The 16,629-nt window shown below is 38.6% G+C and overlaps 1 protein-coding gene and 1 long non-coding RNA gene across 3 annotated transcripts in view; both read left to right on the forward strand.

Moving 5' to 3' along the window:
- Nucleotides 1–16,629, forward strand: part of LOC134285528 (uncharacterized) — a 374,077-nt gene that overhangs the window by 133,084 nt on the left and 224,364 nt on the right. The window lies entirely within an intron of this gene.
- LOC115262363 (sodium-independent sulfate anion transporter-like) overlaps nt 1–16,629 on the forward strand; it is a 67,444-nt gene that overhangs the window by 2,170 nt on the left and 48,645 nt on the right. Inside the window, exon 2 of one of the 2 annotated variants that reach the window (XM_062846465.1) lies at nt 1,438–1,790. In XM_062846465.1, the coding sequence (XP_062702449.1) occupies nt 1,709–1,790 (82 nt within the window). In that variant the 5' untranslated portion in view covers nt 1,438–1,708. Of the gene's footprint in view, nt 1–1,302; nt 1,791–16,629 lie in introns of those variants that run through there. The other variant, XM_062846464.1, reaches the window with a different exon arrangement.

The raw sequence follows: 16,629 nt of genomic DNA on the forward strand, positions 1-16,629 counted from the left end.
AAACTTTTGGCCGATACATCATATTGAGGGGTGACCCCAAACTTTTGGTCGATGACATCAAGGATTAATTTACTTAATAACTTTTTTCTAGATTTTTTAGCTAAGTTCTGTAAAAAGCAGTTGAAAGCTAATAGAAAATGGGTCATATTACCGCTCTCATCTTAAAATTTGGTCGACCCAACTTCCAGCGACACTGCCGTAAGTTTATATTCATTTTTTAGAAAATTTGGCAACTTTGGGTTAAGTTTACATACATTTTTTTTGAAAAAGTTTCTTTTAAATGATGTTCAAAGTTTCTTGGACTTATTTTCTTTTGAATGAAACCTAGGGTTTTGAAATCGGACGCAAATTGGCGGAGATATGGGCCTAAAAAAATGACATGTTTTTGAGGGGGTGACCCCAATTTTTTGAACGGGAGTGTATGTAGGTTTTTAAAGAAAAGATACAAGTTTCTTGAGGAATCGACTGTTGATCTTATGTTTTGAGGTTATGGCTTTCAGTCTTGGAAGAAAAACTCAAAAAAGGATTGTTAAGTTTTCATCCGACGTTTCGGTCACTATATTGTGCCTTTCTCAAGGAGTTAACTATGCTCCGTTTTCTCGTAACATAGGCCCACAGCCAAATTTGTCCCAGACGTTGGTAGAGGGAAATTCCGAAAACGATCCGGGTCGCAGAACTACGATGCAGTTGCCTGTTTGGCGCCACTTTTATTCTTACTCGTACCGGTGAACTGATTCCTGAGCTCCGCATACAAATATCTGAGATCACGGATGCGGAAAATTTCATTAGAGACGCAATAGGCGTACTTGAGTGTTGAAAAGTTCAAGGAGTAAATCTTCTAGCATAAATGTTTGCAGGCGTATGTGGCGGTTCCATTATTATCATCATCAAATTTAAGCATGCCATCTAATCTGGCATCCCTGACCACTATTCGTCGTAAACCAAACTAAACATCAAGAGGATAAATAGCACAGAGAACAGACATCCAGGCTAGAAAAAATTTCATTCAGAAAGTTGTGTAAGGATTTGCATCTTCACTTGAGTAAGGTTGCAAACCAATACACGATGACATCACTAACGCCGCCAAACACCATATTGCCACAGTCAGTGGTGAATTGAAACATTTCAAGTGGTGAATTCAATTAGTATGGGAAATTAACCGATTGCAGCGCCACGCTATTGCCACTTGTGTTGCTGATTTCAAATGACCGTTAAATTCCTTACACAGTTTCGGAACCGGACTTGGATGTCTGTTCTCTGTGTAAATAGTGAGCTCGCAAGATGATTTCCGTTGCCGCGCTTCATTTTTTTCAAATGTAACTTTTTGCATACGGAACACTACTGCCTTCCACTGGATGTCGTGGTCGTCGCTGTCGGGTAAAGTAGGTGGTAGCTAGGTGCCAAGGGTTTTAGATAATAATGTATTACAACGTGCAGCAACAGCAACGGCGGTGGTCGGTGGTCGGAGGTGGTCGCTGATAAGGAGGAGCAACCCTCCTCCCCCAAGTGGGACGACGACACCACCGTCTCTATGGAAAGAAGAGGCCTCGCCCGGCTGATTTCGAGTTCAGTAAGTCTCTGATTAGAGCCCGTTCCGGTTGTTGGTGGTCGTGGTGGCAAAAACGAGCATCGAGAGAGAGTTCTGGGTTGAAATTTATCGGTTATTGAGCTGGGTAACTGTCTGGTGTAACCCACAAGCGACTCGTAGATGGACAAGTGCAATGCCAACGGTGGAAAGATGTATCGGAACATACCACAGCATGAGAACGGATTAGCGGTGACCGTGGGAGGTAAGCGAATGGCGGTTGAATCCATATGTATTAGGTTCCCTGATAAACGTCAATGACAATCCTTTAAAAGAGCCTCAAAGTATTGATCATCTATTGCACTGATAAGAAGGATTAATAGCTTATAGGGATTAGTAGGATCAATTCGATATCTCTGTATTGCAATTATTGTTTTAGAATGATGGAGGAGTTTGAGGTCATGGTTTTTATCAGCTTTTGTTTTGATTGCCCAATGCAGTGTAGCAGGTTACAGTAAAACACAAGCTGTACTGGAATTTCAATTACACTAACCTAGGATTTTCGGCTTAAATATAGGGAGAAATTGATGACCTCATACGGGTTGGGGTCTCATGTAAATGTTTGACATTTGTGTTTTAAGGTTGGTCTAATATAGTATGAATCGTTCAGTGATAAGAATTTCATCACATTTTTCATAGGCAAATCCAGCTGTTTTAAAGATAACCGCTCACGGCATCGTACATTCGACTGTAAGATTTTTTCACTGTTTCACGGTGATTGGCAACTTTCTGATAGACGTAGTAACATCATTTGTCATACTTTGGAGGACGGATTCTTGCGTATTTGGAAATTTACCGTTACTATTATATAGTACCTACTATAAGCACCTACCCATTTGTAAAACTAACAAACAATGCTATAAACTGACGAGATATAAAAGGCCGAGAAGTGACTTAACAACGCATCTTGATCGGTGTGAAGCAGTTGATGCTTGCATGAACTAGATTTAGTTACGCATATTTCACTAGCTTTACAGTTCACTTGGATAACTGCGACACATACTGACTGAAAATACTGTTCTATTATGTAATTATCTAATTATGTTGGACCATCTAACATGGATCAACCAAATTTCAAGACCATTGCATAAAATTTTGTATGGAACTCGTTGCAAAACTCGATTTTTCAGCACTCTTCGTATTTATCCAACTCGGCTCGGCAAGCCTCGTTGGATAAATGTACGACTCGTGCTGAAAAAATCAACTTTTTACAACTTGTTACATAAATAACTATTTTGTTGTTCATTTTAGTCATGTTAACTCAATGCTATAATGGTTCACATTACAGGAAAACCAACGTATTTTGGACACAGCGTTACGCCAATATATTTGTGACACTTCCATTTGTTTTTGCCGTAAGTGTCCAAAAAATATTGGCTCGTTGCTGTGTCCAAAATATGTTGATTACCCTATGGGTCATTCCACGCCAAGTGACCGACAGCTTGCAATCGATCATCACGGATTTGAACCAAATTTGGCTGAAACATTTGTTTAGATGGAAAAAGAAAAAATCCAAATTTTGGTGCCGATCGGATCACCCCTCGGCCCGTGGCAGCACCCCTCGTTTTGGCCGATATGAAAATTATCCTCTCTTTCTTTTATTTTTATCATTGAAACGATTGCACCTACACATTTTCGACCTTCGGCTTTTTTAAAGGAAATCGTTCAGGGAATCCATAAAAAATATTATTTTTTTGATACTGTGTTGCCAGATATCATATTTTTCAATTTTAAATCTAAAAATCGATTTTTCTCAAAATACGTATATTTTGATTTAAAAAATTTTGATTCCATCGTGTTTATCAGACGTTTTTCTATCGAAAAAGCTTAACTCCCCAAAGTAATTTGCGTCGTTCCTGAGATATAGCGTTTTTAAGAAAAAAATTTTTCATTTTTTTCATATAAAGTATGTATCACATATAATTAGGTGCAGTTTATAAATTTCGTAAAAAAAACATTGTTCGATGTCATATAATCACGTTTTGTGCTGATTTGAACAATATCGAATATAAAAAGGATTAAAAAAATTGTGACAGTGTTGCCAGTTTACCTTTTTTATTATACCATGAAACCTAACCTTCAAGTGTTTGACAATGTACAGGTTATTCTGAAAAATCGCATCATGTGTGTTGCAAGATGTGTGAGCAAGATAAAAACAATACACATCTTCTCTAACGACCCTGTTGTTGACCTTTTCTTCACAGACAAACAGACGTAACACCTAGAAAAATTTTCGTGAAAATCCATCGCCTAGTTCACACTAGGTGAAACGTATAACGCTTAGAAAAATGATGTGCGCACCTCTGGTTGTGAAAGCTATAACTATAAAGGTTTAAAAAGATCGTTAAAACCGTGGTCGTTGGAATTTTTCCAATGTTACGTCTGTTTATCTGTGTTTTCTTGTTTATGGTCCTATCTGACAAAATGACCCGATAATTGACAGTTATTGTTAGTTTGATAGTTAGCAATAAAAAAATGTTTTATTGAAAAAGATGAGGATAAATTGTTAAAATATAAAATGTATCTATTGTGAAATTCATTTCAATTGTCATTTATTCATTTCAACGATGTTGTAGATGGAAGTGTTGTCACACATGTCATTTTTATTGTAAACATCTAATTTACACGAAAGCTTTCGTAAATAGATAACACAAAATAAAAACAAATGGTTTCTTTTTTTTATACATAATGAGCACATTTGGCAACACTGCATGAGAATGAGCATAGATGGCAACCAAGGATCGGTATATTCGCCTCACTCCATTCATATTCACTCCTCTTTGCTGAAGCGAATCGAAAAAGATGCAGCAAACGGATCGTCGTGATCAAACACGCAACCCCATCACCAGTGGGAAGCGATGAGCCAGCTGCTTGACATGAATATTCGTTGCCATTCGTCGCAGTTTGGATCGCAAGCGAATGAATGAATGGTGAATGGTGAAGAATGCTGGTGAGCGATCGAAGCGGCTATTATCATAAGTAAAAGAGAATTTCTGCATGTAATGCATACATTTTTACTGTATTGTTGCTGAAATGCTAGATTAGCAAAGAAAATAATTTGAAAACATAAAAAATTCGTATGCACAATATCAATCGCATCACTCACGAATCGCATTCGCTTGCGATGCGAATGTGGACGAATGAGTAATTTCCAAGTGTGGCTTCCCATCTTTCGCCGGAGTTTACTGTCGTCGCTGACAAGCATACACACGAACTAAAGCGACAACCGTTCGCTGCTGACTGTCTTCGAATGTGGAAGAAGATGAAAAGTGGAAATCAGGAACCCTGATGGCAACACAATTCATAATTGCTGCTCCATGGTTAATCCCAGCGAACGATTGTCGCTTTAGTTTGTGTGTTTGCTTATCAGCGACGACAGCAGCCACTTCGATCACTCACCTCACCAGCATTCTTCCCCATTCGCCATTCATTCATTCGCTTGCGATCAAAACTGCGACGAACGGCAACGAATATCCACCCGCATAACAAAATACTGTTTGTGTTAATCTCCACACAGTATTTCTCCTTTACCACTTACTGTTACTGTACCACGAACAGGTGTTTCTCTGTTGAAAATGTGAAACTCGAAGCATCCGACCATAAAGAACGGTCTATGTAAACCATATCAAGTTGTAACAATTTGTCATATTGTGCAGAAATTATCGAACAATATAGTACAGAAAACTCAAGAGACATGGTGGCAATGCAGAGTAACCTTTTCTCAAACGGTTTGCGATTTCATTTGCGCAACACACTCACACATGTGCATTTCACTGTATGCCACTTGAATTCAACAGTTTGTCCAATAGTAGCTTTTATTAGTATCTGTACTGATCGAACTTTGCAGTTTGCATCGAGGTTTGCATTTAGAAGAAAAAAAACAAAATCTTTCGCCCGCGATTTGAGTGAACTAAACGAAAAACTTGCCTCGGATAATGGTTAAAAGTGCTTGGAGCGGTCTGGATGGAACAAGGGTAAGTATTGCACGACTTATAAATTTAGTTTTTTGAGCTATATCTCATCAGATACTTATTGTTTTGCAGGATGCCGGAACTTGAAAACAATTACAGGATCCGGCCTAACTGCGCGACTGCGAGGAGGCCGACTGTGCAAAATCGGACGGATATTGAATGCTGCTTGCGATTAAAAACCCGCTCTCACCGCAGTAATCTCCAGGTATCAGTTACTTATCACTGTAGGTAATACCGGCCCCAGCATGGGGTTTTGGATTTGTTTAATAAAAAATATCCAATGAACGCAAAACCGCTCTTATTTTTAAACAGTTCAAATATACCCGAACCATATATTACACGCTTAAAATACAATGGAAGATCATTAATCAATAGTAACCAATACAGTGCTAGTTTTTCTTCTGGATTTATTGTTAAACTGTTCTATAACCATTTGTTATGCAGTGAATTGTCCGAAAAACTGGATATTATATTGACCATATCCTATACTGTATTGCGAAAAATTTGTTCGAGAAAACGAGCAATTTTTTATGGTTACCAATCTTAACCGCCTATTCCACATACTGTAAATTGGCGGATTACCATTTGTCAAACTGGCAAATCTGTACATGGAATGGTTCGCTTACTGTTATCTCCGATAGTCTGAGAAATGGTTCAATGACAATTGCTAATGGTCATCTACAGTATGAGAAACGTTTCTTTTACAGTTTGTGGTTATGCGGGCATGTCAAGCAACTTGTGCATGGCTTTCCACTGGTGATGGGGTTGCGTGCTTGGCCACGACAATCCGTTTGCTGCATCTTTCTCGATTCGATTCAGCAAAAAGGAGTGAATATGAATGGAGTGAGGCGAATATACCGATCCTTAATATGATACTATACATTGTCGATCTGGGAGTCACCTATAATTGATCGAACAATCGATTTGATTTATCGGAATCAACCTTCGCGTACAACCGATCTCTTTTCCATGCAAAAAAAGCCTAAGAAAAGTAGGCTCTAGGGAGCAAACGCCACTAATCCATTTCACTCAGAAATTTTTGTTCATTCTTCGCCACGAAGAACAAACAAAAACTCATACCATATGCAATCACATCAATAGACAACACAATACTCAACACTGTTCTTCACTTCTCTGCCCGGGACAATAAAGGACATGATCTATTATTCTACAATCCAGTAAGAGTAAACGCAATGCTAAGCATCCCATTGTTTGCGTTTCCGCTAAATACTAGCATACTTGGCAACACTGCCGTAAAAATCAATCAAAAGATATTTTTACAGGGATTTTTATAAGGAGTTGGACCTTCGAATAAAAAATAAAAAAATCTGAAGTCTGAGCTACCAGTTGCGCGACGATGCGTAGTATCTAATATTATCTAATTCCAAAGGATATCATACTTTATATTTTATCATATTCCATATTTTCAGGTTCAGCTTCTGAAATTAGCTGTGGGTCATTGAATGTAGTTATATCGAAATTACATTTTCAGCACTGTTGCTTATAAATACACTCATCAAATGTTTTCCTGAATATATTTTACGTCGATGTTGCCAAATGTACTAAACCTAAATAAAAAAAATACTTTTGGCTTGTTAATTAGATTTCATACTAATGTTCTAGTAAAATTAAGATTTCTACAATAAATATTACATATTTGGCAGCACTTCTGTTCAGATAATGTTAAAATATATGAGTTTTTTTTAGAATTGATGATCTCAATCTCAGATACATTTTTTTAGTTCAACAGGTTTTGCTAGTCCATTACGATAGACTCATAATTGAAGAACTGGCAACACTGTAACATTTTTTTTAATCCTTTTTATACTTGATATTTTTCAAATCAACACAAAACGTCTTTGTAGGGCATCGAACATTTTTTTTTTGCGAAATTCATAAACTGCACCTGATTTTATATGATACTTTATATGAAAAAATTGAATATTTTTTCTTAAAAACGCTATATATCGATAGAAAAACGTCTGATAAACACGATGGAATCAAAATTTTTAAAATCAAAATATACGTATTTTGAGAAAAATCGATTTTTAGTTTTAAAATTGAAAAATATGATATCTGGCAACACTGTACCAGAAAAATATTATTTTTTCTGGATTCCCTGAACGATTTCCTTTAAAAAAGCCGAAGGTCGAAAATGTGTAGGTGCAATCGTTTCAATGATAAAAATAAAAGAAAGAGAGGATAATTTTCATATCGGCCAAAACGAGGGGTGCTGCCACGGGCCGAGGGGTGATCCGATCGGCACCAAAATTTGGAATTTTTCTTTTTCCATCTAAACAAATGTTTCAGCCAAATTTGGTTCAAATCCGTGATGGTCGGTTGCAAGTTTTCACATTTTCTCGGTCACTTTATATGGAATGACCCCTATATCATGTACATTAGTATGGGACATGCTTGTATGGAAAAAATAAATCCTCACTCCAGTAGAATTTTTAGATCCCATATAGGTCCCATATGAACTGTACAAAATTTCAGCGCAATCGGTGAAACTATAATTTAGCGCAAGCGGTTCAAAGTTTGCATAGGATTTACTATGGAAAAAGTAACATTTTCAAACAAAAAATCCCAGAGGTCGTGCTTTGTCTCCTTAATTCAAATCGATCAACGCTTCTTGTAGAAAACTCATTTATGAAACTTTCCTTCGAAGACCGCAAAACGATTGGAAGCTTGTGGAAAAAGTTATTGATTTATTGCCGATTAGTGCTCCAATGAAGGGCTTTTTGTTTTGCTTTATCAGCAGCACTGCTGCTGCCGTTGTTGCATGGGGTGGCGGGAGGCATCACCACCCCCAGAAACAGCAGCAGCCAAGGCAGCAGTTACAGTGCTGCTAATAAAACAAAACAAAATGCCGTTCGTTGGACCACTAATCGGTAATAAATTCATAACTTTTTCCACAAGCATCCAATCGTTTTGCGGTCTTCGAAGGAAAGTTTCATAAATGATTTTTCTACAAGAAGCGTTGATCGATTTGAATTAAGGAGACAAGGGGCGACCTCTGGGATTTTTTATCTGAAAGTGGGTCTTTTCCCATAGTAAATCCTATGGAAACTTTGAACCGCTTGCGCTAAATTATAGTTTCACCGATTGCGCTGAAATTTTGCACAGTTCATATAGGACCTAAATGGAATCAAAAAAGTCGACTGGAGCGAGAATTTGATGTTTGTCCCATACTAATGTACATAAATGTGTGTTATATGTCATGTAATGATTCTGAGTCATGCCGAATTTCATTACATATAATGGAAGTACACATGATATTTCATGACATTTACTTGATATGTCATATAAAATTCTGTGATATCCCTCGCTCCAATATTTTACGCTCATTTTTCAATCTGTGGATGCAGCAATGCATTTATGCACTACTGTAGCGATCTATCAATATAACGATGAACAAATGCAATCAATACATACACCAATAATGCAATGCAACAATGCTTTCATGCAATGATGCACCAATGAAATGACGCATTTATGCAACGATGCACCAATTCAAATGTGCACTGATGCACTAATGCACCGGTGCGGTGCATCAAGGCAACGATATATGGATGCACCAATCCAACAGTATCTCCACAGTTGTCTCGGGAAGGTGTATTCATTAGTAGGTTCGGTCAAGGTGTGAATATAGGAGTAATCGTCTTCTTTTTGTTGGTGTACCGTCTCCACTGTGGGACAAAGTCTGCTTCTCAGCTTAGTGTTCTATAAGCTCTTCCTCATTTATAAATTGAGAGCTTTCTCTGCCAACGATCATTTTCAATGTGTATCAGTGATGGAATTACTCTCCTCATGAAGCAATTCGCGAGTGTAAAGCCAACACAAGGCTTACTCACGATTGCGAGAGTAAACAGTGTGTGAGTTTATTCGCACCCGCCTGCTTCGTGAGTAAGAAGCAAAACAAAAACAGAAACACTCATGAGCTTTTATTCGTGAAGAACTAGTGGAGGTGCGAGAAGTGCATTTTGTTGTGGTTATAATAGCAAATCCAGTGATTATCCAACATAAACTAATGCATTATGCTTCATTGTTCCTGAAAAGCAGCACTGTCAGTCTTTAAAATGCGTTTTTCGTCAAAATGCAAAAAACTCACGAAGCTTCGCGAATCACATGCGAGTGCTTGCCAGCTTCGTTTGTTCACGAATAAAGAAGTGCGAGTAGTCTCGGGCCCCTGATGTTCACGAGTATGTTTGTTTTGGTTTGTGTCTGCTCAGCTGCAATCTTCATCATTTTCCATCCCTGATGTGTATATCGTGCAGGAGGAATGACACTTCCTTTGCTAACCGGAAAAACCCGCGTTTATCCGTTGTTAACCGTCGTTAACTCGCTGCTCTGTTAGCAGCGGTTAGCGACGGTTAGGAGCACGAGCATAGATGACCGCACAATTCGTAGTTGCTACTCCGTGATTGACCAGAGCAATCGAAATTGCACAAGGAACCAATGAATAGGGCTTGGGATCAAAATGCTCATAGTCATTGACTGAAAACAGCACGAATTTAAATGATTCTGCACTGAATATTCAAACAAATTCATTTTCGCTCTCCCTCTTCACACAGTCAGTCAATTCGTAGTCATTGAATATGAAGCCGATCGAGAAACATCTTCATAATTACCTACGCTTTTATGGCTGCGATTCCTTCCAAAATCATTCCACAACAATCAAATGGGAAAAGATCTGTGTAAAGCACCGTTAAATGTAATTGAAACGTTAATATTTTATCAGCAATTTAACACTTTGTAAGATGTTTACAAATATTCATTAACTTACATTCAGTTGACAAACCAGTATCGAGCAGCTGAATATGAATATGCAGACAAGTGAATGAAAACTGCCGCACGGTGAACTTCAGCTCGTCTACTCGAAAATATTGCGCCCTGCTTGGGACTAGCTTAAATACTATTCTCAATGTGTACAGTTCGATAACTTATAAGTAAGGGGCTGTTCATAAACCACTTGGACATGAGGGGGGGGGTTCGGCCTATGAGCATTTTGTATGGACGAATAAAAAATTTTGTATGGACAAATGACCACGCGGGGGGGGGGGTTGAGAAGTCCCAAAAAAATGACCACGTGGTTTATGGACAGCCCCTAATGTCAATAACGGCGCATGCCACGTCCTTACGGTCATCGAGGAGGGAAGGGAATGTTAGTAAGACAACCGTTGTTATAGAGACCGGGAATCCCAGTGTCTCCACGATTGTCTTTGGAAGGAATATTTGTTAGTAGGGTAGGGTACATTGTCAGGTCTAACCTATGGTTGGTGATGTGATCTGACAATGGATCAATAAATACTAACTTTCGCGCACAACCGAACACTTTTCTGTATGAAAACATGTCTAATAAAAGAAATCCTGTCGCGCGTCTTCACCCCATTAGGGAGCAGAAGACTTCAACACAGGAATAAACTGAACGCGACAAAGAACAAACCAATGATCCAAACCATATGCATTCACAACAAGAAACAACACAACACCACGCACCGCGCATCTATTGTCTTCGTTTTCACGCAAGACAATGACGAACGCAATCGATTATGCTGCAATATTTGCTCACCCCATCTGGAGCGATGCATGCACAGCAAGGATCAAAACAATACTCGAAGCGGTTAGCGACGGTTAGGAACGGATAAATACGGATTTTTCGGTTAGAAAAGGATATGTCATTCCCCTTGATATCGTGTGGCAGACACGAAGATATTCTCTGCCCAAGGAAGTCAAGAAAATTGCGAAAAGTTCCTGGAGCAGCCGGAAATTGAACCCGCCACCTTCAGCATGGTCATGCCTTTACAGTTGTTACCATAGGGGACTTATGGTAGGTGATATTATCTACTCCATTCTTTATTAAACCACCAAACTTAACCTCAAAATGATTGACATTTCTCAGGTCATTTTAACCAAGGGGACGGCATCCTATTTTTTCACTATGGAGTTTGACAGGTTGGATTGTGCCTCCTTACGTGGAGCATAAATTTATGCTCCAGCCAAAATATTCACCAACACAGTCATGAAATTTGAATGTTTACTTTTTTACGAGGGATATTGGTGCAAAACGCTTGCATCACATTAGATCTCATAAAAGTGTTGATCATGAAAAAGGAGCATATTTGATAATTTTCAATTTGAGAGTGTCAATGTTTAGGTGAAGTTTTTACAGAGAATGGGAATTGTTTGTGAAAAGACACACAACACTTCTTTTCGCAAACATTGTTCGCCAAAGTGCGTTTTCCTTATTTTCTCCCGCTGCTGTATTGAGTGAACGTTTGTATTAGTGAGCTCTGGTTGCGCATGATAAGCGGCAACAAAATCAGATCACCATAGCATCCCCGTGATTTTAACAGATCACACACATTCACGTAGAAAAATAAAAAATATCTACTACTTTACCGACCTTGTTGTCGTCCTTTTCATGCTCGTGTTACATTTGCCAAAATGACCTGAGAATTGTCAGTCATTTTGAGGTTAGGTTCGTTGGTGTAATACATAAAGAATTGGTGACATAAGAAACACGGTCAGAAAATTCACACAAAACTGAGCTAAACCGGAACAGCTCAAAAAATGAGTAAATTGCATTTCCAGCGATAGCGCTGGCACAAGTGCGAAAATCTCATCAGTTTAAGCCGTGTGAAGAATATTATACGACTTAGGGGCGATTTCTTCACCCTGGCTTAAGCGTTAAGCCAGGTTTAACTGTATGGGTAAGCCTGGCTTACCAGTTAAACCTTAAACCAGTTGGATTTTTGCACTTGGGCCAGCGCTATTGTTAATCTCTCTTAAGACTCCCACGCTGTAATTTGGGCTCCCTAGGGCTCTTGACAAGGGGGCGACTAGCTCAAGCTTGAGAGACTCTCGAGGTCGGCTCCAGATACGGGTTTCGTTTAACGAATCAGGAATACAAACGCACGTGGTCACTTTACTCACTAATTTATTGTTTTACATACCTACACGCAGAAAAATAAATTGTAAACATAATTAAATTCTAGTTCAAATCAACCAATTTTCCAGTTTACTATAGCGACAAATTGATTTCTAGTTTAAACTGAACTGTTGCATTGTTTGATAATACAAATGTTTTCATTTGACGAAATTTTTCACAGTTTGTTAGAACAAACACAGATTTGGTAGTTTCAACATAAAATAACAGATTGTTTTAAACGACTGCACTTTTGTGACTAACAAAGCCGGAATGTGATTGTGTTGGTGACGGCAGCTCCTGCGGCAGCTCGGAAATCTATTTTTAGACCGTCGGTGAGCGGATGGAGAGGAGAACGACTAAAAAAAGACAAAAAAGGCGAAGCCGATCAACTTTTTGTGGATGCTGTCGTGAGTACCAGCGCGTTATCCATCACGACCAAAGCTGCACTTGGAAGTTGGCGTGATGGATTTGCTGCACCTTCTTCGTTGTGGCGATGTTGGGGTAAGCATTTTATAGGTGTGTGAGTGCTTTCGGGCCATGTTTATGGTTTTTATTTTGTTGAAACAAATGAAATTTTTGACATTATATGAAATGATGGTAATCGGTTGTTTTTATCGATAAACTCTAAATGAAAACAATTAAATATAACTTTGGAATAAGTAAATTCTCAGTTTGAAAATCAACCATGCGTTTTATTGTTTTAAACAAGCGCCATTTTTCTGCGTGTAGTGTGTATTCGTGTAGTGTGTTTGGCCGGCCGGCAACGCTGGGATCAAGCAGGAACGGTGACGATGGAGACGGGAGGGCGGTGGCGGTGGGGATCGGGGCTGTAGCGTTGTCAGGTGGAGCAACGTGGCGACGGGGTGGCAGGGCGGTGGGGCGTATCTCACGGGGGTCACGGCCAGAGATGGCATTTCACCGTAGCGATTCACTGCGGCGTCAGTTTATCGACCACACTGGGGATAGGAACATTTTTCACCACACCAAGAAGCCAGTTTCTCTTGTTTTGGGTGGTAGGTAGCAGAGATGGAAATACTCTCATCGTGAATCAACTCGCGAGTGTAAAAGCAACAAACGGTTTACTCACGGTGCCGAGAGTAAGCCGTGTGTGAGTTTATTCGCACCCGCTTGCTTCACGAGTATAAAGCAAAACAAAAACAAAAACACTCATGAATATTTATTCGCGAAGATCAAGTGGAGATGCGGGAATTGCATTTTAGTGCGATTTTAATAGCAAAACAAGTAATTATCCATCAGATAGTAGTGTTTTGTGCTTTATTGTTCTTGAAAAAATAATCTGTCGGCCGTGTAAATTCGTTTTTTCACAAAATTGAAAAATGTTCAGAGCTGCTTCGCGAATCAATCACGAGTGCAACCAGCTTCGTTAGCTCGCGAGTGAAGGAAGTGCGAATATATTCTGGCTTCTGTTGTTCACGAGTACGATAGCTTTGCGTTTGTGTCTACTCAGCTGCATTCCTCACTGTTTTCCATCACTGAACCAAGCGCTAGTGCGTGCTCTTGCTCGTCCGCCTTGGATCGAGTGTGGCTCACTCTTTCGCGCGCATCGCTCTCCGGCGCTCTCCCGTGTTTTCACCCAGCAGTCACCGAATTATCACCACGGTGTCGCTGGCGCAAAAACCTCACTGGAGCGCGCGCCCGGGTGATTTTTTACACTTTCACCGAAGAGAATTTTGAATCGCTCTCACCGCACTGTTCACAGTGGGAAAAAAACAGTGCAAACCTACACTAAATTCTGTATCTCACGAACGCATCCGGCTTTTCTAATGAACAAAACGGTTTTAGGCGTAAAATTGTCTGGAGAATCGAATGGAAGTGTTAAAACAGACCGCACGGATCATTATCTTGCTCATTTTGCCCTAATTCCCCAATTTTTATTAACATTTATATGAAACTAGCTCTAAAACAATTATGAAACATGGATGCGGTTTGCCTTGAAGGACTTTTGTGAAGGATTAAGATGTAAAGAATCGAATTGAAGGGATTGCAGTGACCGCATGAATGTATTTATGCTTATTTTACCCTAATTCCCCTCATATAGAATTTTGTATGAAATTAGCTCCATAACTCGCAAGGAAATAATGAGTGGTATGCATAGAAGGCTCGCTTTAGTAAATAATGATACAAGGAATAGGGTCCTAAAATGAAAAATATTTTTCCGCTTTTGGTGCATAACACGAAAGAGCTTGGTTTTCTGATCTCAATGGTAATTTTTCCGAACTTGAACAATAACAGAATAGTTAATAAACTCAAAAATAAAATAATGATGAGCAAGTCTTGTTTGACATTCGAGGTCAACCTTGACGTAACGAAAGTGAAACGGCGGGTTGCAAAAGACACCACATTGGCTCACTTTTGACAACAAATGTTCCTGTTTGACATACACGGTAAACAAAATTTACCCAAAATTGAGTGCTAAACAAGGAGTGTTGCAAAAATTATTAAAATTTTTGAAAATATATTTTATAGGCTTTACCTAATAGGAATACTTAAAAAATGAGTAAACATGTCGTTTTAATCAATGCTTTATCGAATTATGCAGAAATTAAGATAGGCCTTTAGGAGCCTATTGGTGAGAAGTGATTGCAGTGACCGCGCGAGTGTAATTATGCTCATTATACCCTAATTCCCCACATATATTGAGTTTTGTATGAAATTAGCTCCTTACTCGCAAGAAAATTATGAGTGGTGTGCTAAGAAGGCTTTCTTTAGTGGATTATGATACAGGGAATCGACTAGAAATTGTTGCAGTGACCGCGTGAATGTTATTATACTTATTTTACCCTAATTCCCCACATATATTGAGTTTTTTATGAAATTAGCGCCATAATTCACAAGAAAATTATGAGTGGTATGCTAAGCAAGAGTTTTTTAGTGGATGATGATACCAGGAATCGATGAGAAGTGATTGCAGTGACCGCGTGACTGTTATTATGCTCTTTTAACCCTAATTCCCCACATATATTGAGTTATGTATGGAATTAACTCCTTACTCGCAAGAAAATTATGAGTGGTATGCTAAGAAGGCTTTCTTTAGTGGATTATGATACAGGGAATCGACTAGAAATGGTTGCAGTGACCGCGTAAATGTTATCATGCTTATTTTACCCTAATTCCCCACATATATTGAGTTTTGTATGAAATTAGCTCCATAACTCGCAAGGAAATTATGAGTGGTATGCTAAGAAGGCTCTCTATGATATAAGGAATCGATTAGAAGTGATTGCAGTGACCAAGCCAATGTAATTATGCTCGTTTTGTCCTAATTCCCCACATATATTGTGTTTTCTATGAAATTAGCTCCATAACACACAAGGAAATTATAAGTGGTATGTTACGCAAGGTTTCTTTAGTGGATGATGATACAAGGAATCGATGAGAAGTGATTGCAGTGACCGCGCTAATGTAATTATGCTGATTTTACCCTAATTCTCCATATACATTGAGTTTTGTATGAAATTAGCACCATAACTTGCAAAGAAAGTATGAGTGGTATGCTGAGAAGGCTTGCTTTAATGGATTATGATACAAGGAATATATTAAAAATGATTGCAGTGACCGCGTGAATGTTATTATGCTTATTTTATCCTAATTCTCCACATATATTGAGTTTTGTATAAAATTAGTTCTATAACTCATAAGAAACTTAAGGGTGGTATGCTAAGAAGGGTTTCTTTAGTGGATGATGATATCGATAAAAAGTGATTGCAGTAACTTCTCGAATGTTATTATTCTCATTTTACCCTGATTCCCCACATATTTTGAGTTTTGCATGAAATTAGCTTCTTAACTCGCAAGGACATTGTGAGTGGTAAGCTATGAAGGGTATCTTCAGTGGATGATGATACACGGAATAGATTAAAAGTGATTACAGTGTCCGCGCGAATGTAGTTATGCCCATTTTCCTCTTATTCCCCAAATATATAGAGATTTGCTCCGTAATTCACAAGAAAATTATGGGTATACCAAGGAAGTGTTTCTTTAGTGGATTATGATACACGGGAGCGATTGAAAATGATTGCAATAACCAGGTGAATGTAATTATGTTCATTAAACCCTAATTCTCCACATAAATTGAGTTTTGTATGAAATTAGCTTCATTACTCAGAAGAAAATTATGAGTG

Source organism: Aedes albopictus, chromosome 1 (assembly GCF_035046485.1).
Source record: "Aedes albopictus strain Foshan chromosome 1, AalbF5, whole genome shotgun sequence".
Taxonomy (NCBI): Eukaryota; Metazoa; Arthropoda; class Insecta; order Diptera; family Culicidae; genus Aedes; species Aedes albopictus.